Source organism: Passer domesticus, chromosome 5, assembly GCF_036417665.1.
Source record: "Passer domesticus isolate bPasDom1 chromosome 5, bPasDom1.hap1, whole genome shotgun sequence".
Taxonomy (NCBI): Eukaryota; Metazoa; Chordata; class Aves; order Passeriformes; family Passeridae; genus Passer; species Passer domesticus.
In genome coordinates this window covers 50962431-50990135 of record NC_087478.1, presented here as the reverse complement: position 1 = coordinate 50990135, position 27705 = coordinate 50962431, and the positions used below count along the sequence as shown (strand labels likewise).

General features: G+C 44.4%; 1 protein-coding gene across 7 annotated transcripts in view; it reads right to left on the bottom strand.

Moving 5' to 3' along the window:
- The window catches only part of SYN3 (synapsin III), a 200937-nt gene that overhangs the window by 162271 nt on the left and 10961 nt on the right, over window positions 1–27705 (bottom strand). For 4 of the 7 annotated variants that reach the window (XM_064420396.1, XM_064420393.1, XM_064420395.1 and 1 more), the window contains 2 exons: window positions 27477–27621; window positions 8108–8609 (listed from right to left, as the gene is read on the bottom strand). In XM_064420396.1, the coding sequence (XP_064276466.1) occupies window positions 8108–8424 (317 nt within the window). In that variant the 5' untranslated portion in view covers window positions 8425–8609; window positions 27477–27621. The remainder of the gene's footprint in view (window positions 1–8107; window positions 8610–27476; window positions 27622–27705) is intronic. The other 3 variants (XM_064420399.1, XM_064420397.1, XM_064420398.1) reach the window with 1 other exon arrangement.

Below are 27705 nucleotides of genomic sequence, written 5' to 3'. Positions count from 1 at the left end.
AAGCCATTCTTCAGTGAACTAATAAGCCTGAGCCCAAATCCCCTGTGATTTGAGCCCTGACTCACACCTCTATCACTGTTCAACAGCGGCCTTGAACTACAAACTCAAGAGCTGGCTTGTACCTTCCATCCAGAAATGGGCTCTCCTCAGTGAGAGCAGGCAAAAGGACACTAGGCTATTGTAATGGCAAATTCCTCCAAATCCTCTGACTGAGCTTGTGCCTCTGGATCAAGACACAACAAACAGAGAAAGCCAAGCCAAGCTTTGCATGGAAACCACTTCTTATCTAGAGCAGGAAGCAGCCTTACCTATGCTGTGGAGGGGCCAGAGCAAAACACAATGAAGAGAGAAATGCATGGGACTCTTGGGGCGAGGTGGGCATGGGAGTGGGTGGAAGAAAAAAGGAGAGAAATTCTAAGAAGAGACTCGGGTAAACAAACCAAAAGGCATCCATGGGTAAATTCTGGAATTATCCGAATTATTTCCCTGGTATCACATTACGCATATTTCTCTTGAGCCCTTGGGAAAAGAAGGCAAGTAATTTCTTTCTGAATAATCTAGGAAAAGGCGAGGCTGAAGCCCCCTGCTTTGGGTGTGGGGGCACCTCAGGGAGGGCAGGGAGGTGGTAAGCCACTGTATAAAATCCCCATGTCAAAGGGCCTGGGGGCCCAAGTGATGCACAAGGCACTCACTGTATGTCCGCATTGTCTCCTTCATAAAAGGGGCTGGGACTGGGAAAAAGGAGGCAGTTTCCAGGATACTGGCCAGCAGCTGCTGGAATGCCCCCACTCCCCCAGCCCCTACACGCTATAAGGGCAGCAGGGAGGGGAAGGGGGAGGAGAGATGCATTTGTGCACTTTTTTTTTTCCCAAGGGTGAAAATAAGGAAGGTTTTCCTTTCAGGAGCCAGTTCTCACTCACTCCGCCACTTTTCCCCATTTCAGAAATTCTCAGCTGTACGTAGTAAGGGATTTTGAGATGGTCAACTCCTGACTGCTCAGGGCATAGGGATGGGAAAAATCACTCCATAAATCCTGAGGTCTGCAAAATGCTGGAACTTTTGTCCACATCTACTTTGGCCCAGAGACCTTTATGCAGTGTTCAGCTGTGAGATGGACTGGTTGGTAATTAATACTTATTCTGCAAGAGTACCTTGGGGCAAGGGGTGAGGGTGTCAGAATGGTGAATAAGAGTGATGGATGTGTGTTTAGACATCTTAGAAAACAAAGTTTGAATTAAAAGTTAGATGGACCAGAGGCAAGTGCAGAAAGAAGGAAAAGGTATCGTATGTACTGACAAAGAAGGACCAGTGAGTAAATTTCAGGTTTGCGGTGGGTCAAAAGGTAACCCTAAATACACTGATACTTTGCCGGGAGCTCCACAGAAGTTTCAGCTCCATCCCTGGGGCACATCAGTGCTGCAACCAGCCCTGCTCCTCCCTGGAGCAAGATCACCTTGCCCTTGGTGCTGTCACCACCTGACTTGCTGTGGCCACCAAAGAGAGAGCCAGCTCTGCAATGCTGCAGGTGTGTCCGAGTGACCTCGGATAGGCTGTGGGAACACACTCCTTTTGCTGCCTTCTGGGAAGAACCACAAAAGCCAGCCCACTCTGGTTACTGTAAAACCACCCTGAAACATTGTTAGTTATGGGATCACATCAAGGGAAGGAACGCCTCGCCCGAAGGGGGTTGTGCTGGGCTCTGATGGCAGGACGGGCTGGGGTTTTTTTGGATAAAGGAAGTCCTCCTGGTGAGGTCCTTGATGAGATCTGAGGTCCCACCCTACAGGGCTGGGAGGATTTTCTTGGCTTGAATGCAGATGGCAAGGGAAGCGTTGGGGCAGCAAGGCAGAAGGGTTTTTAAAATCTTCCTTTGTGAGTCCTCCCTTGCTGAAGGCCTGTTTTCCGGGGAGACCTGGCTTGGCAAGCCACCAGCACTTCAACCATCGCAGACACAACCACTCAGGCCAATCGTTCCATTCAAGGAACTGTGGAGTCCCACACAATAGTGGCCTCCCAGCATCTTCCTGTGCCACCTCCTGCTCATCAAACAGGGGTAATCAAAGCCATCCCCCACCAAGAGAAGAAGCCGTAGTTAGTGCAGCACTATTGCTTTTGGGCACAGCTTTTTGTGCTTCTCCGAGCTGTCAGAATAGGAAGGACACTTTGCTGTAGGTCTGCTCTCCCACCCAGGCTGTGCTGTGGTCACATTCCTCTTGCCCACAAAGAGCTGGGGGTAGGAGGGTAGGGGGTGGAGGTGGGGTACTGCATTAAGTACAACATGAGGCAGCAATTTGATTTTGTGTATTATCAAAATAGTGCATTGCTGGAACATTTCCACGTTGCTAAATCTAAATAATATGGCCTGGAGCTGTTTGCAAGGGGTACCATTTTTTTGTTGAGGATTTTGCAATTTTTTTTCCAGCTTACTTCAGTTCTCCTTGAATTTGAGGAGCAGTAGAACTGGCCTAACTTGGACCAGCCCTGGGGCAGGGCTGTGGACTTTCAGGCAGAAGAAAACTGACTCACAAACCTTGAGAAATGTATCTGAGGGTTGGATTTGTTGGATTTTTTTTTTTTTTTCATATGTACAGGACTAGGCAGGACATTCTGAGGTTAAATTCTATGCATTTATAGGAACTCTGGTAAAGTAATTAAGGACCCAGATTTGACTTGCATTAGCACAGTTATAGCCTGGTGGGGAATGTTTTCCATATTCCTTGTGTCTATTTTTGTAATGATACTAATCCTTTACATTTCTGTATCACCTTTCATTTAGGGGGACTAGATCCCAAGATACTTGACATATGCAGGACAAAAATACAGACAGACATGATGGTGCTATACCTAAAACAGATTGAAAAGTGATGTGATAAATGCAATTTTTTGAAAACGTTTGACAGCCTTGTCTCCTTTCCACCCCATGTCTGTATGCTAGGGAATGCAGAAACTCTCCATGCTGCTCCCAGGCGTGCATATGTGCACAAACACACACACTCATTTAACACAAACTTGCCTCCACTTTCTGCTTTCCACTTCTCAAAAAGTGGAATTTGGCAGGAAGTGTAGGAACAAAAAATATTTGATCCTGGGTACACAAAGATAAATTATGAAAATATAAGGGCTTTTTAACCAGATTTGTGAAAATGTGAATTTTATGTGTAATAGTTTTTCAAATTATTGCTACATTGTTGCACAGAACTTGTGAAACATTAAAAGCTCACCACTGTGTAAAAAAAATTATTCATAATAATCTATTGTCAGTGACCACCATGTTAGATGATTTTTTTATAAGGAAATATAGAAAAAAAGTTTGCAATTTAACCAGAAAAATCCTAAGTTCAAGCTTAAACTCCAAAACTTCTCATTATGTTTAAATGAGCTAGGAATATTCCTCTTAATAGGAGCCTTAGTATATCACCTTCAGCCTCCTGAAAGCATGAAATGACTCATGACACTCACTGAATATTTTTTAAAGGAATTCCTTGAAAAAAGTATTTAGGAACTCCCATGTTTCCAAAATTCGGTATTAGACTGTTATTATTCACAATCAAATCTTTAGGCAAATGACATATTTAGGGCTCAATATTCTTATGTTTCAGAGGTTAAAATAATTTTCTTTTTAAAAGAAGTTGATTATTTCCTTTGACCAGTATAAAACAATAATTCTGTCAAATCAGTCCATAATTAGACCTGAATTATGACGTTATTGTCATACAAAGAACCATTTCAAATGTTTTAAGAAGATTTAATTCAGTGCTAGTCACAGTTTCCCTCTTCCTTGATCTTAAAATTTTTGGAGACAGTGTGTTCAGGCAGATTTGGCTGCAAATTAAAGAGGACATAAAACAATGCAATTCTTATATCCTCTATGACTCATTTTTTGGTGAAGCATTTGACAATACTCATGTATATGGTACTCACAATACTCAACTGCTGCACACAGGGCACTTGTATTTTGGCTAAGGCAGCAAACACAGCACTGTGATCTCTGGAAACAGCCTGAAATGTGGACAAAACACACCAATGGCTTTGAAAAGCCACATGAGCTGTTTCACAAATGTAACTTAGATATCCAGCAAATGCAAAAAGAACAACTTTATTGTGCTGTCTGGTCCAGAAAGCAATGCTTTTAGCATGTGTGGCTAATAGGAGCCTTAGCTGTGCTTGATCACTTCCCCCATAAGCTGTTTAAACATGAGGCATTAGGCTGGAAAGCTGAGCACTTTCACAGAGGATGGGGGTTAATAATTCACAGTGCAAAATCCTGTTTGATCTGCTGAGAAATTCAATCCAGCTAGAGCATAATTTTGCTTAATAGCATGGTGGGCGAGGAGGTTGCCAGAGGTGGGATGCTTCCCTCCTGGCTGAGGTCAGGCTGCTGGAGCTGGCCCATGAGCCAGCTCCTGGAGTTCTGCTGTCTCCCTTCCTCGTGGTCCTGCTCCCTTTTGCTGTGTGTTTAACACACACATGTGTACTCATGTCTGAGCTCCATTTTCTCTGGCAGCTGCTGTAGGTGACTTGTGGATGCGTTTTTGGAAGTCTCCCAAGGCACACACACCCCAGCCCACCAGAAGGAGGTGGAGGCTCCCCAGCTGAGAAATGTGCCACAATGAGAGCAGAGAAGCCAAGCTTTTCCCTGGTGTGTTGATGCACAGGTACACTCGCTGCTGTGTGTGCCTCTGCGGGCTGCCTGTCAAAGCCAAGGCACAAGGGAGCTGTATAGGTAGGATTTTCCTCTCGTGCACGTCCCACACATGGCAATTCACTGCGTGCTTCCTTGCAATGTCTAGAGCTGCCCTTTGAGGAGAATGGAAAATTTGTCAAAATGTTGCCACTCTAGCAGAAAGCTGCGTGAGTTCCCTTGTTCTTAATAGAATGTACCTTTCTTTTACTGCTTGTAATGCAGAAAGCAGCTGATCATATTTTGTGGGACTCACATTGTTTTTTACAGTACTTTGCCTCTGGAATAAACCAGAGCATATTGCATGTCAAGAACGGCAAGCATTTTATGGTGGAAGGCAGGCCATGGATTCCCACAGATGCTCTTTCTTTCCTTCAGACCTCTGAGAGAAATTGAGTGCTACACTGTGCCATCAGAGACATGGTAGCTCCTCAAAAATAGAAAGGCTTGTCATCTGTCCCTTTAAAGTGCATTCAGCATGCACTTGCCTATTTGGGTTGTTAAAGCATTTTGTCAATTGCTTGTGCAGCACCTCGTCCTAACCCACAACTGCAGCCCTTTGCTGTAATACAAACAGTGATGATAAATTAATGTCTTGCTTGGCAATGTTGCTACAGTCTCCAATTCTGAGAAAGTGTTTTCACTTAGAGAAATCAAATGGCAGATTCCACTGTCTCTCACCCTTCCTATCCGTGAACAAGCTGGTCCTTGTTTATAAACCTTGTGTAGCTTGCTCTGGGGGAGGAGGCACTGTGGAAGCCCCTCACCCTTGAAATAAGGGCAGTGCAACAGTAATAATTTATAGGGGATTTTTTTAGTTAGCTATTTCAAAAGGAGAAGGAGTTTCTTGAAAACCGAGTACAAAGGTTTCACAAGTAGAAAGACCAGAGTAGGCAGAGGTGAAATGCATTGCAAACATGATGCTCTTTCCAAACCCAGAATCACCAGCACAGAAGTAACAATGTGCTGTTGTTCACCTTCCAAAGTCTGGGACTGTTTCCGTGCACGATGCAGAGGGGTAGTCAGAATCCCCGGATAATCAGCTTCGTCAGCTGGGCTCTCACAAGGCAAACACAGCTTCCTGAGACTGCTCAGCCTGAACTCACATAACACCCTGGCTGAGACCAAGAAGGTGACTGGCATTGCTCAGAATTACCTTACCAAAAATAAACATCCATGGAGCCATGGAGCCACTGCTCTTCGGTGCTGTTCTCAGGGCCTCACTGAGTTCCCTGAAGACACAAAAATCAACCAGGAGGAAGCACCTGTGGCCCACTGGAATGGTTACATTGCTATGCTCTCTCAGAAAGGACCAGCCTTTAAGCTGGGAAAGTTTCTAGGCATGTATTTCTGTCCGTGCTACAAAGAGCCATGGCAGGCAAGAGTTTGTAATATTCTTTCCTTGTTTTTCATGTCATACATACATCAGGGTATGATCATGAATTCATACACTAATTTTGTTCAGCATCCTCACAGCCTTAGAGAAAGTAAAGGCAGGGAGCCTTTGCAAGCAGCATTTGATACCTACAAACTTGTGGGTTGAGTCAGAGAGCTGGGATAAGTGAAAGGGATATCCCATCATTCCTAGAAATGTCTCAGTTATAGACAGCAGAGGGATAGCCAAGACAGCAGGATGCGAGGAGTGCTTAGAGGAGTGGAGGAGTGAGGACAGCACAGGCAGCCTTGCTTAAAGGAAGGTATACTTCCTACTTATATGTCCCAGCTGCTGCTCCCTCAGCAAGCTCAGCTCACAGACCACAAAGTCTGCATGACAGAACAGCAGCTGGGAGATATAAAGGCAGGGATTCAAATGAAGTGTGTGTATTTTAAAACATGAAAACACTGCAGCAGAGTCCAACCCCTCCTTGTCTTTTGCCCTGCCCTGACTGCCCCAGCACCATTAATCTCAAGGAAAAACTAGATTGGCCTTTGAGCTAGGGCTTTCCTCTCTGATTACAGTGTTTGGACTACGCAGTGCCGGCTAAGCCCCAGATGCTGGAGCATCAAAGGCACGCCCATTCCCAGACGGAGGATGCTGTGTTAAGGGACTGCCACCTGGCAGCATCTCCAAGGAACTGCAAAAACACTTCACAGAGTCAGGGGTTAGTGAGCATCAGCCTCCAGGAGACTCGTGGTGCATCCAGGAAAGAGAGGTCAGGTTTGGCTGAGCCAGGATGTTCCTGACTGATGGAGCTGGCGTTGAGGGGCTGCTGCTGTGCAGAAAGACACTAGGCCAGGGAAACATTTATGGTGACAACCTTATCAGGGACTTTCCTGCTCACTGAAGAAGTTGTTCTTCCTTTGAGAAAAGTCTGACTGTTTTCCCTCTCTTACCTCAAGTTGGCTGAAGATGCCTGGCCTAGTTGTACTCAGTCATGGTCTCTTTTTAGGTAAGGGCTAAGCTTTTGATTTGTGAAGATACACCTGAAAAGGTAGGTCTCACCTTGTCCCTACTCTTCTAGTTAAACAGAGAAGAACAAAGGCGACAACTGCACTGAAGAGTGGTGTGGGATGAACAGAAAAATAAAATAATCTCTCTTGACCAAGACCCAGTAACCCAACTTCCTTCATTTTTAAGTCTTCAATACTGCTCCCTTACCTGGGATACTCTTTCCTTCTTTTGTTTTGTGATGAGCTGGCAGGTGAAACAAGAGGATCTTCTCAACACATTCTCTGGATATTTCCCCCAGATAAGACTCTCAGACAGATTGCCTAAAGCTTTCTAAACCAGCTGAATTTGAAAAGGAGCATATAAAAGTCAGCGAGTAATTTCTGCAACATTTCAGAAGACTTCAAATGGGAACACTTTGGAAAGTTTACTGTGCTACCCAATATCATAGGAAATAAACTTCCAAACTTTTGTTTGTAAAGAGACCTGCATGAACAAGACAAATTTGAGGCTTAGCTGAGCCTGAGATCCTTTTGCCAGTAGTTGTTGCTATGCTTAGCAGGTGAAGGGCCCTTGACAGGTAGTACGAAGTTTGGTTATCTTTTCACAATTCATGTATAAATTTGCATACAGAGAAAAGTTCAAGAGAGATGGAGGGCTGGAGAGATTGAGTCACTTTTAATTTTTAGAGTCAGCACACAGGTCCTGAATGACATCATTAACACACCTTCAGCTGTGACCTCGTAGGATCATTGCTAGCTATGACATCTTAGCTAAGCCTGCTGAGCCAAGAATGCCATTTGTGTGTTCATATATTAAGGCTATGAAGAATTTGGTCAATGAATACCAAACAAGAATTTTTTACCGAGAAAGTTATGAAAAATCCCACTCTGCCATTCACACAAGTTGTCTGACAGACACCAGCAGGAGTCCAGAGCTGGCTACCCAGATGTGAAAGCACCTGTGCACCCCCTGCAGATTATCCCTGATTCCCTGGGAACTGGAGCTGCTTTAGCGGGGGATCAGGGGTGACTCACCAATCCGTGTGCGCGTCATCGATCACCAGGAGCACCTTGGGCTTCTGTGCCACGGGGGCTGTGGGGCTGGCCGAGTGGTCCATCAGCCCCGCCGCCGCCTGCGTGGTTTGCTTCATGGCGCTGGAGATGGAGCTGAAGATGCTGCTGCCGGCAGAGGAAGAGTGCGAGGGCTGGGGCGGCTGCAGGTGCTTTCTCTCCGTGGCAGGGGAAACCGGGGAGCTCGTGGAGCTCTCGGGGCGCTGCAAGTCCATCATGTAGCCATTGGGCAGATTTGCCACGAAGCTGCTGTCCGAGAGACGCCGCCGGAGGAAATTCATCGTTGCAGTGCTGTGGGGAAACTTCCTCAGCAAGAGCAAGGCTGAACAGTGCTGCTACCAGTCCTGGAGGATGCCTCCAGGTACTCCAGTGGGTACTTCCTTAAAGTCCAGGCAGGCAGGCTTTGCCCTTGAAATTGTGATGGAGATATATGCCTAATTTTGTTCAGCTGGATTTTCCTTCTCTCCTGTGGGAAGAGAATCAAAGACATATATGTGAGATACAAATTGTGAGACTGAGTTAAGTAACCCCCTTTTGGTCCCTTAGACAGCTACCTTAATCAACAAAAGAAAGGACTGTTCCTATGCAGTATTCCACACTGCTACAGTCAAACAATTAGGTCAAAATATGTGTCACCATTCTCATCCCCAAACGCTTTCTGGTCAGTAGAGACTAGCCTGCACTGGCTTAGGGGCTTACAATTCTATCACTGTGGGCAAAGAAAAAATTACTCTGATAAATGTTAATTTTAAAATGAGAGGCCCCTTATTTCTGGTATCTTGTGTGTTGAAAATTACAGAATGGCTAGCAAATAATCCAAATGGATATAAAGTAGTATTATCTTTTGTAGGCTTGTGAGCAAAGTTCTGAATGTAAGGAACAAATGTCCAAAATTCAAATAGGATGCAAACAACAATAGCAGAATAATTCCCGTACATATTTTGATGAAGTTCAGTGACAGAAATTACACTTTTCTGCCCCTCCTCCTCTCTGTGCTCAGACTCTGAGCCAGGTCCTTGCTGGTGGTTGTTTGGTAGACACTAGCAAGCTATCTGATTTTAGAAATTCACTTGTAGGAATTTTGCAGGTACTCTAAATTAGAAACTGTTTAATCTTCACACAGTTTTTTTCCTCTCTCACTGGTGTTTTTGGTTTGTCTGGTTTGTTTGTTTTGTTTTAATGAGAATTCATTCTGTTCATCTCTTCAAATAAGAAAATGAACATGGTGAAATATAAGTATTTGACTCTTCTCCCTTGACCATATTATGATGACTTTGTTTTTACTCAGAATACTAAGTATTTCAGCAATTAAATAATTTCACAGTTTAAAAAAATTTCACCTCTAGGCACACCCCAGAAGACAGACTGAGAAATTTTTATCTGCTAAGACAGCCTTTGAGTCTTTGTTGGTGAGATTTAGGGGAAAAACAAAAGAAAATTATTACTGGTAAAACACATATCTTTTTCAAGACGTACATATTTGCAGCAACAAAAAAGAGCGTTATCCCATACATCAAGTGAGATGAGTCTCATGCATCCGTGGGATCATTGTTTAAATTATGCCTAACTCCCCTAAAGTCTCTTTGAATGACCCCCTGCAAATACTGGAGCTGCTTGCCTTGACCTGGTTTGATCTTCCTTACTGCTCACCCTCTTGTCCCAAATTCTGATTGCCTCGTGATGGCAGAAAATTGTCTTTCCCCAGTTGTCCAAGAGAACAAATTGTGAATCTCTCTCCTGGTGCTGTGGGTGAGAGCTCATGGAGCAACCAAACAGCTTTCTTAAAATAAGCTCTCACTAATTTTTACCTACAGGGATTTACAAAGCTTTGCAGACAAAAGAGTCAGACCTGTCCTTGTCCATATTTGTCATAGCCCCCAAACCCTTAGAGAGGCTCAGATGAGCCTACCTGAAAGTAAGCAAGCTACAAAAAGCCCCTTGGCACATCCCCAAATCTTGTTGTCCATCACCACTCTGACTCTGTGGTCACAGAATCCATCTGGAGCAGAGGGCTCCCTGCTGGAGCTGCTGACACTGGCTGATTAGAATAATTTTGCTTTTGATTTCTAAGCCCTGGGAGTGCAAGTCCTCTGACTTTGCTGGAGCCTGGAAGTAGTCTTTTCCCAGGGTATGGCTCAGGAAATCTTTAATGACTTCCTGCCACATTCACGGTCGATAATGTATCTCAGGGTATTGTGCTGACTTCCCGCCTGGTCCCAGTGCACCTGGTGACTGCACAACATTAGCAGACACACACCAGGGAGCACTTCAGTAGCACTGCCTGCAGCAATTGTTCCAAAAAGCAGGTAGTGGAGAGTACCCATGAATTGTGAGCTAGCTACTCACCCCATATATGCACCCACACAATACTTGTCCTGCTGCACGAATGGTGAGTGCCAGCACTGAGCCATCCACTGTTACCTGTCCAGGATAATCTGGGTGGAGCAGCCTACAAAGGTTTTGGGGGATTTATATACCACAGACTGAGTAAAAATGTGCTGTGCTGTCCTCTGCTCAGGAACCTGTGTTTTCTCCTTGCATAACACAAACAAGAAAAATCCCTTCCCTGAGTGACAATCCATTCAGGAGTAGGTGCAGGCCTGATTAAAGAGGAGCATCCCAGAGAATTGCCTGCTGTCAGAAGGGCTCCAAACGAGTACCCCATGACTGTGTACAGCTATTAGGCATGCTCTTTTCTAGGGCCTTGGTGTTACCTGGCAAGACATGGGGCATACATTTGATACTGCTCTTGGGAGAAGCACCTGCAGCACAAGATTCCTGCTTTTTGCACGACTTGCACAACATCACAGAGCTGCTGGTTCCTGCTGTGGCAGCTCCCAGCCACGGGAGGGAACCTGCCCCCAGCCATGCAGGCTGGACAAGGCTGTTGTCACAAGCCAGTATCCTTGGGACAGGCTCCATAAGGACTTGCATTTTTGGGAAGCTGCTTCTTCCCCTCTGCCAGGTTTTTGCATAGCTGCTTCCTCCCCTGAGAGATTTGCATTGTCCAAATGAACACGGGTAACTTGCAAAGCATCAACAAGTAAATAAATGGGCAAATGTCTCTGCTGGGCCCTGCAGTGAGGCTCGCGACCTAGGGTGGCCCAAGGCTGCATAAGGCCAGGGTATTCCGTGACATGTATGGAAGGCACATAGCTTTCCTCTGCAAGGGGGATTCCCAAATGGTGCCCAGTGCTTGCACTAAACAATTTATCATACTTAGTGCAAGGTCATGATCAGTCTCCTCCTGGACCCTTTTAAACGGGAATATTTGCAGTGACATATCATTTTTTCCACCAGGGGTTTCGTAGTAGGAGATGTTGCCCAGGAGATGCTGACAAAATGGGAGCTGGCAAAATTCTCTTGTCTAGAGAGTTTGGGATGTTGCACTTAGTCTGGCCTTTCCCTCTGCTGGTTGGCACAGCCTCCACTATCTGCTAAGACTGGGCTGCATGCCGTTGGCTTGGGGAGGAAGGAGAGGAAACCTAAGCTCTGATGTCACAGGGAAATCTCCCTCTGGCAAAGCACATGGAGGTTAAAATCAATGAAGGACACTGCTGCAGCAGAGAGCAATACCTGGCTCCATGCTGGGATTCCTGTCAGGAACCTCAGCTTTGGGCATCTCAGAGTGATGGTCCTCCTGTCAATCTGGCTAATGTAATTAGAAAAGATGGGTTGTTTTTTTTTTTTTTTAGGTTTCACTGTATTGATTTGTCAATTGCCATAAGTGCCACCACAGAGATCTTCTCTGTAATGGAAGCAGTGCAAACTGCCAGGAGGTTTTCTGCCAGCAGTTTACACGGCCTTGATTGCTGGAAAACCTCATAGTCTGCTTTTGCATCACTTACACTTACTGTTATTTAACTTTCAGAAGTAGGCTCTTTCATACAGGCACAGGCTGAGTAGGTTAGGACCTCATTTTCCTATTGCTGGAAACTCTCTGTGGACTTCCTGAGAGCTCAGTCTGTCAGGCCAAATCTGGCTCTGTAGCTCTTATGCAGCACAACATCCACCCAGTTCATGCACAGGTCTTACCCTGGCAAGTGAGCAGGGCTGCAATTTTAACAAATGCAGGAACCTACACCTCCATCAGAAGCAAGACAGATCTGCTGAGTGTTTTTTGTCACTCTAGAGCCACAGGCAGGAGAGCTGTTGGCTCTGCACCACCAAGTCGTACGTTCCCTGTGTACACCAGTCTTCCTCTGGCTCACACGGAGACACATCACCCTCTCAACGCTGTGCCAGGCACAACCTTGCCTGCAGGAAGGGAGCTCCCTGCACAGCTGCAAATACAGCCCATGGGCTGCTTCCAGACCAAGCAACAGCTCCTGTGGAGTTCCTCAAGTTGCAAGACAAGCAGCTGCTTCTCCCCAAGCAGGAGTCATGTGCTGCTGAGTGGAACAGCTGCTCCTGAAAGCTAGCTGGGAAAACAGCAGCTGGGCCATGGAGCTGCAGCCTGGGGATCTGGTCTGTACTTCAGGGTGAGGAAATATGAACCAAGGCACAGGAGAATGAGTGAGTCCTGAGGGAAGAGAGACAGGGAGACGAACAGGAGGAGGAGGATGAGAAGGCACAAGCAGAAAGGGAGGAAGCAAGCAGGAATTGGCTTAACCAGCAGACAATACAGGAACACACAGAAATCCCAACAATGTGAGCACCATCACAGAATCAAAAGGGAACAATGTGAGCAACCAAATGAGGCAAGAAGGTCAATTAGAGCTGACCTTGAAAACAACAGCCAAGAGGTTGGCCCTGTCAGTCCCCTACTAACAGGCAGCTAAACTTCCTGGCTGATATTTTTGGGAGAGCAAGGGAGGATATGCACTCTACTCACTCAGCACACTGACAGCAGCCAAGCACCTACCTGCTTTCTCTCAAGGATATACTCCTTGGAGACACAAGTTATCTCAGAAAACCTGTTGACATGTGTTAGACAACAAGAACAGAATGTTCACTCAAACCTCTTGTTGGGTTATTTTCTGATGTGCAGCAGTGTCCGGAGGGAACCCAGCTCAGCTGGCTGATAGCTGCTACCCATGCTTAGATTTCCCCTGAGCTTGTTATCTCATGCTGTCAAGTAATGAACTGACACAACCACAACAACCTGCATCTGATTACTGCTCTTGGCAGAGCAATGCTGTGGGCAGCAGGATGGAAAAACACTCTGAGGGATTATTCCCCCACCTCACCCTTAGGGACTGCACTCTGCCTTCTGCCCCATGGTGGGTGGGAAGGTGAGGGGATGCTCCTCACCTGGCAACAACCATTGACTTACACACCTCACATCCATTTTGCAGATCGTCTTCAGCATACATTCAAGTCTTAATACATTCCCATGGATCAATTTCTGCCTTCAGGCATACTGACATACCATGGGAGTCAACCTCTGTGGAGGGACAGCCATGTTAGGGAACTCAAAATCCAGCTGGATGCCTTTCCACATACAGTATATTTTTTAAAACTGTATTTTCCACATCTCTAGTATATTTCAAAAAGAGGAAATCGAGAAGTTATTTATTATTGCCAGGCTTTCAGTGTTTCTTCCTGAATGGTTTCAGCATCCCAAGCTTGGCATTTCTTGGGAAGAACTGAAAGCACAATAAAACAAATTGTTCTAAAATGAATTAGATTTTTTACTGGATTTTTTTATTTAATTTGCCACAGTCCCGGGTTCAAGAAGTTCACATGTTTAAACATTTCTTGGTGTTTTTCAGCAACAGCTGAAATTCCATAAATCAGGAAATTACAACAATATGGGTAAAAAAAAGGAAAGGAAAAGGATAACCCACCAAATACTCCACGTTTTGTAAACCTGAAGCACAAAAAGCATAAGAGTTAGAAAGACTGTATGCCAGCACAAAGAACAGAGGGAAGCAGAGTTTCCATGCTGGTTTTCAGTTTGCAGAGAGCTTTCCCAAACACCAGCTACACAATACAGCTCTAATGTAGACACTGATTTAAATTTTCCAGAGCATGTAGAACTACAGCACAAATTCCACTGACACCAGCAGAGCCATATGGTGTCTTCTGAGGCAGTTGCAAGAAGTCAGAAGGCTGCAGCTGGAGGGGATGCCAGGGCAGGGGAGCAGAAAGACAGGACAATCAGGACAATAATCCTACCCAGAGCCTGAGCAGGCTCCTGCTGTATGTTAAACAGCAGCTCACCAGAGTCAGCTAATGGCCTGGGCTGGAAGGGATCCTAAGAATCATCTAGTTCCACCCATCCTTTTGTGGATTTTCACAAGAAGCCAGTCTCTTGTGCATTCCATTTCTCTGCTCAAACAGTGAGATTGTCAGAGGTGGTAGGATGTCTCCCTGTCAGAAGCAAATCACTTCACAATGTCCAACATGCTTCAATAAGCCACAGAAACATATAAAGGTGCAATAATTCCATTGTGTTATTGCTGTATTCCTGTAGATCTTAAAAAAAAGCCTCTCTGCCTGATTGGGCGGCTATTTAACTGGAAGTCTGGGTTTCATAAATCTTATCTGTATTTTCCTTTTGCAAAGCTGCCAGAACTTTCTACATAGCAGTTTCAAGGTAGGGGGGCTGCCTTATCTCCTGAAGATACTGGGGGTGGGCATATCAAACCAAGTGCAAATGGGACCACTTCCCAAGAGCTCCACCCTCATTTGCACAGCAAATGAGAAAGGCTGCTTCCTTTTTTGCCTATTATTTCATAATGGCAAGTGAGAAAAAGAAGATGGGAAAAAAACAATCTGAAGTGAAAAAATGCCTTTGTAAGATCATCAGACTTTCAAGTAGATTGCAAATGAAGATGACTAAAGCCATGAACAGTAGTGAAAAATTTTCTAGCAAAAATAAATCTGAATATTATGATAATACTCTCTGACTTTAATATCCCCCAAGAACAAATTACGACACGCTACTTCTTGGAAACAATACATTATTTCATCATTTTAGTCTCATTTTGGAAATCCTGTTGGCACCTAATGGCTGTGGTGTTGTCACAGTGGTAATATCCTCTTGTCAATGAGCTTATGTAGGCCTTTTGTGGCCTGACTGTTCAACATCAATAATTGCTTATCAGCAAAGCCAGATCCAGCACAACCGGAGCAGGCAGTGTGTCTAATCCTTGAATGCCACATAGTCATCTCCATCTCAAAGTCAGTTGAGTTTGGCATCCTGGCTCCGTTTCTTATTTCCCAGGAGTGCTGTGGTCATTCCCACCCCCAGCAATAGCGGCACTAATGCTTCCATTAAGGCTGATAGTCACACACATGCCAAAGTGGCTCCTCATGGCGATAGTAAAGAAAGCAGGAGACAGCAGCACAAACCAGAGAATTTGTACAGATAAATGCTCTGCATATTAAGTGGATGAAATCATAACAAGGAAGTAAGCAGGGCTTGGAAGGCCCTTTTTCCTTCCCAGTCTTGGACCTGATGCAGTTCATGTCATGTGTTATGAGACATGCTTCAAGTTTCCTGCAGCAACCGTGCAAGTCCTGATTTCATGGTGATAAGAGTGAAAGTGGCACCAGACACTCCATTAATAGAGCAGGGATTTCCTTCAGCTGAGAGGCGTGCTGCTTTGAAGAGTGCTGATCTGAATAAAATCAAGAAGCTGGGTGTATTTAATATGTAGGGCCTGCCAATATGCATTAGGGCTCATGCAGATAAGAGGTGCCTCAGGGACTGACAACTCACAGGGTCTCAGAGGAAACTGCAGCAGCTTGCCCAGTGCTAATGGGGCTCATGTCTTGATTGTGATCACTTCCTCATTCCTGTGCCATTTTCTTTCTACTCTATTTCAGTTCTGCCACAATAGACTGGTTATTCAAAATGCTTGTAAACAAAATATTTCATTACCATAAAGTGAACTAGATATGTTGCAGGGAGAAAAGTGCTATAGGCTTTGAAACAGGAGGAAACAATTAACTACACAATTATAATATACATCAAATAGATAATTACTAGTTAACTGATAATGATAAGAAGGATTTCTGTTTGGAGCCCAAATTGTATTACTTTTGGTATAAGACAAAAATCTATTGCATATTTCCATATAAAAAAAGCTCCAAACGCAACTTCATAATTCTTGCATCTATGCTTCTAATTCATTTTAAGCTGCCACAAAACCTCAATTTCTTTCCCAAATGTTCTATACTTCTGGGGGTTAAAAAGTTTTCCTTCAAACATTTGAAGTCCTCCAAACTATCTGCAGTACTAATACATTCCATCTAAGCTTTGCTGCCATTTGCATCTGCCTCATTTTTTCCCCTTGCATTGTTCCAGCAACAGTATATTCCAGTTTCCCAGATTTTCCCCATATGGCAAGGAACCCCTTGTTGTATACTTGAGATTTACTTCACCTGATGGTGTGAACAGCAGATACCTGGAGAAACAGAACCTGCAACTTGCCTTTGTTTAGCTCATTTGCTTTCTAACCATATGTGCCCATCTCATGTAGCAATACAAAGACTAAGCCAAGAATTGGAGCACCCTTACTGATTTATTTTGGTGATAGAAGAGAAAGACAATGTTTTACTGCATTCTGGGCAAGATTTTGACACAGCTGTAGGACAGCTTGATGCCAATTCTTTCATGCGATGTAGAAGTGGTGGGAGATTGACTGGCTGGACTACTCCTGACAAAGAGACAATGAGGATTGGTAGACCTTCAACTGGAGCACTGCAGGAGTTGTCTCAAGCTCTGTGATAGCCAACCCAAACCTTGCTGAGGATTTGTTGGAGATATTTTCCTTCACTTTTTTACATCTTTAGTATTGATCACATGCAGACACATGAAAAGATGTGTGGGTTTGTGGAGCATGTCCCTTTTGCTCCCACCATGTACCCACACACTTCTCACCCCAGCAAGGGCCCGTTCCCCTATCCCAGAGCTGAACTGAGCACCCCAGTCTTTGTGACATTGCCAGTGCCTGCTTTCCTGTGGCAACCTCAAAAAAGTGCATACGATCCTGCTCTAGCATGGCTGCAGGTTGGAGAGATGCAAACCAAACATATTTGTGGTACCAGCAGAAGCCTCTGCAGGACAGTTGGGTCTAGGTGTTCAGCTCCCTTACAATGAAGAATCTGGAAAGGTTTTGAAGGCCATTTATGAATTTATGTTGTCTCTGTAGGGACACTGTGTTGACAAAGAGTTGTATCACCAGAGGTGCACTGCTAAGATTAGAAAATAGCTTTTAAAATGCTAGTGATAAATTTTATCACTACCTTATTTCACTAACTCTCTTTCATCTGGCTGTCTTCTCTCCCAGTTCCTGCCTGCTTGCCTATCCAGTCTTTATGCTGGATGATGTAGGAGCCCCTCCACAATTGGCTCCAAACACCAGATACTATGTTTAGACAAAAAGCATCAGACCATACAATACATGAGTGTGGGAACTGGATTGGATTCTGGACCCAGACAAAGTTCTAAGAGATCAGGCTAGTGGGCTGTGTCCAGAGATGGAAATAAAGCACAATGTGATTTTAACAGTCTCCTGCTATCAGCTTGGAGATGCAGTATGGGCACCTTGGTTTCCCATTTAAGAGGACAAGCTTTATTCTGCAGAGAGCAGAGATCTTGCAAGGCTCAGCTCATACACCTCCATGCTGCACCTCTGAGCCACGCACAGGAAGCTTCAAGAGCTCTGCTTCCCCTGCTGATCAATAGCTGAATTACAAAGCTTTTAAGAGCTACAAGAGTGGCCAGCCTTATTTAAGAAACCAACCACCAAACCTTTCAAGACCTGGAGAGTAGATAACCACCATGAGTGGGGGAAAAAATAAGAAAGATTTCTTGGAGAAAAATAGCAGCACTTAGAACCATTTTGTAACAGGGAACACAAAGGATGAATCTGCACAGCTATTTTAGGTTCTCCTTCTGTGCTTTGAGAAGAAGGAAAGGAGAGAAGGAAGGGGAAGAGGGGAAGAGGAGCATCTGCAGCTGGACAGCCCAGCAGGTGCTGAGAGAAGAACTCAGAACACAGGCACTGATGTGAGCTCTTTCTGGGTGCACATACAAACATGGTGTGAACTACTGCTCACAGAGAGCATGAGCATTGCAGCAGGAGAACAGAAATGGTGACATCCCACAAACCTCACAGAGAAGTTATCTGAAAGCCACTCTGGAGCCTCCCTTTCCACATCTGTGTCCTGACCAGCAGGACAGGTAGGCAGTCACTACTTGTGTACAACTGTACAATGATATAGGTAATGATAGAAGCAGCACTGCAAAGTATTCCTATTCCTCTCTGGGGCCATCTGCATTTTTCAGAGCAAAGTAATGCTGTCCCACATGAAGCTTACAGACAGAAGCCACTTTTACTCTGGATATGCATTTACAAAACATAAATATGTGCTCAAGAGTAGACTGCAGTATCAGCTAAAGAATCCAAAGCAAACTCCACAGAGTTCTAAGTAACAGCTGGAGAGTTGCCTTGCTCTGCTAAGTTTATTTCAGCTCTTGCCCAGACAGGATCATTAAGGCAAGAAATTTTAAAATTTTCTGGCCGCATGTTAACAAATGCCTCTCTTTGTCATCACTATGGAGGCACAGAACTGGTTAAAGAAACCAAACCACAAACCCCAGAGGGTAACTTCACAGCCTCAAGATATCCATGGCTGGCATGGCTGACCAGTGCTAACTAAAGCAGGCTGAGGAAGTGTTTATTCCCTGCAGCTTTGCAGAGGCACTCACCCTGGCCTCCTCCTGCTCAGGTGACAAGCCAAAATCTGCCAATGCTTACACCTGCATATCCAGTGTTTGCCAGAGGTTTGACCTGAAGGGCAGAGCTGGTATTCCTGCATGTTGCAGTACAGCAGTCAGTTCACTAAAACACACAAAACATTACGCTTTATTTCAAGTCTGCACACAAAAGAAAACCAGTCTTTGGGGTTTTATGGATCAAAAAACCTATTCCTTTCTCTATTTTTTCTAAATAACTTTAAGCAAGTCACTAACTATATAAATAAAGCATTGAAAGGTTAAATTGGGTCACATTTTAGAGAGACTGATCTCTGCAGTGATCTAAATACAGATTGCAGAGGTGTTCAATAATACACAACGTAAGTACAGCAACTCTTTAAAATTAAATCTACCTGAAAAACATATTACTTGTTAACATGGAAGGATATACAGAGTTCTCAGTTCAAATGAGTACTGTTGATGTCACTGGAGTCCAGTTTCAGAGCTGATTACTTCAAAAACTCTTGTTGCTGCCCAGAAGATTATAATTTAGAACAAATTAGTGTATGGATGATATTTTATAAATAACCAGGTTAGACACAAGGAGTTCTATCCCATTTTTTATCTTCTTCAGTGCAAAACCAGTAACCAAATATGCCCCAGTGATGGGATTATAAAATCTGTTATCATCACTGAACTTCATCAAAGTATTGGATCACCTTTACATGTTGGTGGCAGGCCCTTCACATCCACATGCATTTTCCTAAGAGTTGCATGAGTGATCCTGGTTAAATCACTTCATATTGGAACACAAATGTAAAACCAGGACAAGAAAGACCATATTATGAGCAAAAATAATGTACACAGCATGATAACAAATATATAGAAGTCCTTCACTATCATCAGCTTAATCACTTCCTCTTGTCTCGCTTCAGCTCTCCATCATTAGTATCTCATTTCTGAAAGAGGATAATTGCTTTGGATCTCTTCAATTACCACTAAAGCACTGCAGAGCACTTGTAAAAATTAAATGAATTTGAAGACTAGGATCATTGAGCTTGTCCTCCCACTAGTGCAGCTTGTGTAGTTTCTCCTATCTCCTCCCATCATGAGTTTATAGTTTCTGATTGAAAAAAACAACTCCAAGGGTAGTTTGTAAATACTCACCAGCTAGTCCAAACCAGTCTTGTACTTAAGCAACATTCCCTGCAGCAAGAGCAGAGCAACAGATCCCTGAAAGCCTGAGTGAAGAAAACAGTGTTTTCTCCCAACTTCAGCAAGGACTGCATGACCACACGATACCCCAGTGCAAGGACACTCACTTAAGCATCCCAGCAGAGCTGTAAACCAGAAGCTCTCTCCTGGGCAGCTAAATCTTGAGCAGCAGCTGCTGACAGTGCAGGGCTAGGCAGTGAACTGATTTTTTGGTTTGTGTTGCCCTGAAAATTGAATAAAAAATATTGCCAAGCAATGCAGGAGATGGCAGCTGGTTTTTTATTTATTGCATATGATTATTGAATAGGGCCCTGAGCAACTTGACCTAGTGTAAGGTGTCCCTGTCTGTAGTGGTGGAGAGCTGGAACCAGGTGATCTTTAAGGTCTCTTTTAACCCAAGGCATTCTATGATTCTATTCTTATTTCAGCTCCCCCATCAGCTGCCACCCCTGACCATACCACAAAATAGGCAGGTGCTGTTCCCTCCTTAAAAAATCAGAGTTTTTCTTACCTGCCCATTGCCTTTGTTGCCCTATCACTAAGCATGAAAACATGCACTTAGGAATTCAGTCAACTAAAGAGTCTATTCATTCTTCACCTCCTACTCTGTTCTCGGAAAATATACTGGTCTTACAGCACTGTGTGAGATAATCAGCTATTGCTTCTATTAGCAGAACAGGGCATAGAGAAAAACTGTAGCAATGCTACTTATTTAACTGGAAACTATCTCAGAAAGCAGAAGGTCAATTCTTTCCCATGTAGCCCAAGCAAAATTCTCATCAACTTCTATGAGGTTCTCTCTGAAATGAAAAAACTTTGGAAGTTAGAAGGGACCCCTCTCTCGTCCTGATGATGGTGGAAGGCACAGCTGGCATGATTTTTGCAGGAGATGCCAGCTGTGACTTTTCAAGGTCTGAGTTTGCCCTGGGTGACTGAAGGCACTGTTCTGCTCTGAGGGTCACGCCGAAGGAGGAGACTGTCTGACCGTGGGGCTCAGCAGAAGAAAGAGGTGGCACTTTCCTTCAAGAAAGAAGCATGGCATGAAAAGCCAGAGGCCTGTGAACTGTGACCAAGAGTCAGAGACATCAAAGAGTCTTCCCTGGAAAAGTCTGCCTGCACATTAATAGGAATTGTCAGCTCCAGCTCTTGACAGGCGCCATCCTCCCCTATGCTTCTCAGTAGCTGGTGCCTTGAATGGCCTCAAGAAACTCTCATATGTGAAACTGCCCCTGTGGGGAACAGTGTGGGAAGCCCGGACTAGAAAGGCTCTGCTGAATTATTAAGGTTGCCCAGAGTGAACCAAGGTAACCTTCGTGTGGATTCCTGTCAGCCTCTTTCAGTTTTATTATAAAGCAGCAACCCCCTACCTCGCCTACTCCTCTCTCTCCTGCTAAAAGAAACTTCACAAGACTGCTGAAGTAAGAAAGTCTGCCCAAAAGATTAACTAAATACACACAGGCCTATTTTAGATAGAAGCATCAAGCTAAATACAGCAGCCTTGAGCTGCTGGAGGGAGCACAGTGTTTCATCCAACCCCTCTTGCCAAAGTGCAATCAATGCTTTAGAGAACATACAGGGAAATACAGGCACTGAGTCTCATCTTTAAGCAGTAAGTCAAAAAACTCTGGAGCTAAAAAAGGAATAAATGCTTCCTAGCTTGTCACATAATTTGGTTATGAAGCCCACTTCAGAAAACAGCCGTGCACCAAGTGTGTTTCCCTGCCCACGCGCTGTGTCCACAGCCCCTGGCAGCTGCCAGTGATGGGCACAGTGCATCAGAAGTGTGTGTGGTGACTCAGGGACAGAAACACATGGTACCATCACCGCTGGCACCATGAGGTCATTCTTTATCCCAAATTTCCATTTTATTGTTCACTGCTGTACAGCAGTGGCCATAAAAACCTGCACTGTGCTGGTAAATTCAGTGAAAAAACTCCTGATTTTCCTTCCACAGATACTTCCAAGAAGTATCTGTATTTTCTAGCACTGTCCTCTGGAGTTTATCAGCTTGCTCTGCAGAGTCAGGGAAAAGTATTTCTGCAGCCAAGAATGTCTTTGATATGTTCCTGGGCTGCAATGCACTACAGGGCTCTTCAGCCCTACTCTACTCCAGCAAAGCACAGCTAAAAGTGGTAGAGAAGGATAATGGCATAACAGATATGTTCATTATATTTTACAAAAGAAAACAACCACATAGGGCCAGAATACCCTATATTAAAAATTATGCACTTCATCTAAAAAAGGAGTGTTACTATATTTTAAATGACAGATTTTAAGGGTCTGAATCATCTTGGAGCTGACTGTTCTGCTGCTATTGGTTTTGCTTTTCTAATAGCTCTATGTAAATATCCTTGTGTTTTCTTATAAACTTAATTTAGTGCTGGTGAAAGCCTACCAGTCCTTTTAGATTAAAAATATTTTGCATTGGCTACATAAAAGATATGATGTAAGCATTTCTGGCTGGGTTTTTCTAGCAGGCTTGGAAGTCCTGAGTTGCAGAGGAGTGGAACTTTCTCCACTCACTTGGATGGGAATCAGTAAACTCCTTATTTGACTCCAAGTAATCTGGGTGGCTTTAGCTGTGGCTTTTATGAACAACTGGTCAATTAGTATCTTTTCTTAAATGGCTTTGTGGTTTGAAAGGGCTAGAATCAGCAAGCTAAAATACTATTTCCTTCTTGTCAACTAAATGTAACATTGTCAACTAAATGTAACATTAAATTGTAAATTAAAGCATAGGGGTCAAGGTAGCGCACTTTTTAAACTCAAGGGAGCTCAGCAAACAGCCATTTCAAACCATGAAGGCCTGGCTGAAGACACTGTTTGCCATCTTTTAAAAGGAGTTGGTATGTGTATGTTTGCTCCTGTGTATGAGAAGAAAGAAGTCAACCAATGCTTTTTTTCCCCCCCAGCTGAAGTATACAGGGAAGGAGTGCTGGCTCTGGATCATGCTGAGAGCGGGAAATAAATCAGCCAAAACCCATAAAGCTTGGCAGAAACCAAAATTTCCCTCTTCCAAAAAAAGGCACACCCCTCTCTGTTACTTTGTCCAGCTTTTCACATGGCTCTTCAGTCCTACCTTTATCCTACCTTCCTCCTTCTTTTAACATGGATTCTGATTTATTTTTCAGACACACAGGAATATAATGCTGTTTGCCTTCTTCAGGCTGGAGTATGATGAAACACAGCAGCTTTCTGTCTTGTTCATATCCCAGTCTGATAGTTCAGAGCAAAATTTAATGCGCTTTAAAATGACTGTAGTTACTCTCTCAAAGTGATATGAAGGCGATACTCCCAGTTTCAGGAAACCTAGAAAAAGGGTCTTTCTTACTCCATCCAAATCACTTTTTCTCCTCACTCCCCACGCCAGTTCCCCACAGACCATCCTGGGAAGCAGACAATCTTTTCTTCCCCTTCTTGTCACTCTGATGGCATTACAGAATTCAGCACTGCTGCCACCAGGACAAAAGATTATTCCCCCCCAAAGGCCCCACCACAGACTCTTCCTCCTACTTTTCCAAGGCTGTGTCATTAGTTTTTATCACTTTTATGAGCAGGGTCTAAATTACAAGCATGTGCCCTGGGCCACCTTTCTTGTGGCCAGTGTAATCTGCTAAGGGCAGCAGAGCCAAACTGCACCCTTGCTTTAGCATTTGATCTGCCCAGACATAGCAGAATTATTCCTCATTAAACAGACAAGAGATGAACGTCTGGCAGCTGATAGCCATTAATACAGACATTGTTAGTTCTGCATAATCACTTCATTTTCCTTGATAACTCTATTATAAATATATATGACTCTACAGTACTGGACTGGTAAGTGATCTGCTACAGTTGCTAATCAAATCTCTGTTATTTGTCGGCATTTAAAAAAGCTCCTTGACATTTTGAAATCTCTAGATGAGGTAGGAGAATACCACAACAAATCACAAAGGATGGGAAAAGTGAAGAATTATCCAGAATGGAGAGAGAGCATGGCTTCCCCACTGCTTAAACAGAAGGGAAACCATTTTATCCTATATATAAAAGGCCAATCTAGAAATCGGAAGATTTCTATTTGGTCTGACCAAGTTTGTTTGAAAACTTATGATCCGGGGCTTTGTACACCTCTGGGGATGCAAATCAGCCAAAACCACAAAGGCCTGAAGTGAGAAGAACAGCACTGGAGTGAAGGAGAGGGAGGGGTCCATGTGGCAGAGCACTGACGTCGTTTGACAAAAAATGCTCTTACAACAGCTCAGAAAATGCCCTGGGTGGTTTGTCTGACATTTCAAGTTAGATGTTTTGCCTACCAACAGATTGACAGATCAAGTTGCTGCAACTTTATCTGCTGTTAATTGTGTCTGGGCCAGGGCAGCTCTTTGTAGTGCCCACTTGGGAATTCTAGACTTATTTGCCTAGCTAGTAAAGAGACAGGAAAGGGATTTTTAGCCTAAAAACATCCCAAAAGAATTAAATATCTTAGAGTATTTACTGCAAAACTTGACATTCTGGGGAATTTCCAGACCAACTAAAAATTGATCCTACACCCCTATAGACTGAGCAGGACCCTCTGAGAGGAGAACACCACAATGCAACATAACAGCCACTCTGCAATAAGAAACAAACTCAATTATTTTTCTTTCTTTTTATTTTGTCTTTGTAATGAGCATAATACTGTTTTTTTTCTTGTTGGAAAGTGCAACATAAATGGCATAAATAAAGTAGTTAATGTGAAAATAATTAGAGCAAAAATCCTTGTTGCAGAGTAGCTGTGAAAGTTAAGGGGCATTATGGTTCAGTCCTCTGGTGTAGAATTTGCAATACTGCAAATCCCATAAGAACACTTGCTCACACATCGCATGGGACCACCCCCTCATCCCCCCTAAAGGACCCATGAAAAAAGTGGTATCCTTTCTGGGGGAGGAAGGATGATGTGGAGCACACAGTGGCTGCTTTGTTCTAATTAGTGTTAACACCAACAAGGAGCACGAGCTCCGCATCCCATCACGCCTCTCGTTACTCGAGTACATAACCTCCTAACCTCCACCCAAGAAAATTATATCATTGCATGAATTAATCATCTGAGCAATTAATGGCAGAAAAGCGACCTCAGGTTTCCAGCACAGTGTCTGGCACCAGTGAGCTGGCGATGACGTCAGCTTCCCTGGGAATACGCTGGCATTTTGCCCGTTCCTGAGCCTCCCTGTTGACTCCGAGGGCAGAAGAAAACAATGCAGGCACCCAACCAGCAGTAACTGCTGCAAGCCAGCACCGGGCTGCTGCTGCTGCTGCAGCGTCACAGGGATGCTTCTCTTGCCAAATCCCTGTGGGAATCTCCCAGGGAAGGTGCACTTCCCAAAACCAGCAAGAGCAGAGGACTTCCTCTGATGTGCAGAGAGAGGGACTCTCCAGGAGCAATGAGTATCTGCCCACTCTTTAGCAGGGAGAACCTCCTGCTCTGCACCTGAGAGCTGTGCAGCCTTTTGTAGTGTGTGAATAAGCAAGTTATTAGACTATTCCTCTGTTTCTGGGGCAAAGGGAAAGAATTTTATTATACAGGGGAGTTAATTCTCAGATGGCCAGGGTTGTTTTTTTCATTTCTTCACTGACTCTGTTACTGCGAGTGCTTTGAAAGCTGGAGTAAAACACAACTGTGACCATACACCCTGTGTTAGACCCACTTTTCAGTCAGCTGTTCCAGGTGAGATGAGGAGAGCCTGCCTCTGTCCTACAGGAATCTGCAATGTTTCCTTTTTTCATCACCCAGTACAATCACCCTCTGCAAGGTGGAACCTTTTCATACTTTTACTGAGTGGTTATCCCTTTGGCCCCACTTGCATGCACAAGCTGTGAGACAGAGGGGGTCAGACTCAGCCCACCCCTTGGAGGAGCACAGCCCAGAGACTCCAGGAGATGTCATGGGCAGAGTGTAGATACGAATAGGGAGGTGCTCTCTGATAGGGATATCAGTCATTTTCTAAACCTTCAGGCCATGTGAGAAAACCACAGAAAAGAAAGAAGCTTGGGTAGAGGAAAGCTGACTCCTGATGTAAGAAATTTGGTGTCAGGGAGGAAGGAGAACCTATTTGGGCAAAAGGGTTTGGCTAATCCAAGATAAGCCATTTTGTAACTTCTCCCTGTGGGATTTTCTGCCTTACTTCTCTTTTTGGAGGCAGGCTCTAGCTGCTGCTTTCTGAGCAAGCAGAAAAAGCATATCTCCCTCCACACTCATGACAAGAATGAGTTTCCAACAGAGATGAGATATCCACAGGTGAGCAACATCTTAGTCTCAGCAACACTTTCCTCTGGATCCCAGCTTGAAAAGAATGAGGTGGTGAACCCCTATGAGAAGCAGCTAAAAATTTTAGTACCTTACAGTGAGCTGTGACCTCTGCTCCAGTTAGTGACCATAATAAGCTTACCCCAAATTCAGGACAACCTTGTCTTGCACACTTGCAAAAATGTAAGCTGGAGAAGTGTGATGATAACATCATCACTGCAAACGACACTTGCTGTTTGCACGGCTTAATGCCACTGGCCATGTTTGTAATCCATCTTCCCCCACCTGCCCTGTGTGTTCAGCAGTCACTTGCTATCAGAGCAAAGGCAGTGAAACAAAAGGAAGGGCAGAGGCTAATTTGCTTGATGTAGTCCTGTTCTTCCAGATGATGTCAATTTATGGGCTCTAACCTGATCCTCAGAGATGCTCACATTTGCATCATTAAAAGGGAAATAACAAATCTGTGGAAGCAACTCAATAAGCTACCACTTTAGCAGCAGGCACAACCAGCTGATGGTTTGAGCATCAGTTTCCCTAACCAGTCACATTACCTGTCCTGATTCCCATCCCATCTCCCCCTTGCTTTCCAGGTGTAGCCAGCGCAGCAGAGAAGATTAATCCGCTTCCGTACTCACTTGCATTCTCCATGTTAGAGAATCTGATTACACAGATTGCCTGCAATTTATCTCCACCTGCAACACCTAATGCTCCAGTCTGATCTCCTCTTTCTCATTTTAACATCTCACTGCAGATCCAGGACATACACAGACAGATGCACACACGCTTGCTCTGTTTTGTTTGCCAGCAGCTCGCTAAGAGACTCGGTGTTTTCATCTTCAATCAAACCAGAAAGCACTACTGTTTTCCCCACTCTGCCCATGAGGTAAATCCTCCCTTTGGACTCCCCTCGTTTCATTTCCACTGCACAGGCTCCATGCACTGCTGCTGGATCCACACAAACCACAGGAATCTCTGCACAGACACGCTCAGTGAACATGCAGCGTTATAGAGCCCTGCAGCACATATAAAGACAAAGGCACAGGCTACATGCACTGAGCCAGTGCCACCACATGCATTCCTGCTCCCTCCTAACCCTGCAGGAAAACATTGCCTGCAGAGTGCTTTCCTGTGAACAAAACCAGCCTTTCAGCACAGGGTCACTATACGATTCAGGCAAATCCCGTTCCCACCCGCTCCCTTACCTTTCCTTTCCTTATTCTGCTAATCCAGGGGCCCTGGACGGATTGCTTTTCCCTCCTGCACACAAACTGCCAGTCCGTCCTGCTTCACATTCACAGCACACCAGCAGGATTCACCGTCATCCCATTCTGCCGGATCCTTATCGCCCTATTGGCCAATGCCAGACAGTAAATTCAATTAGGCTCCTCCTTATAACTATATTATCACAGGAACAGGAATGAATAATTTAGT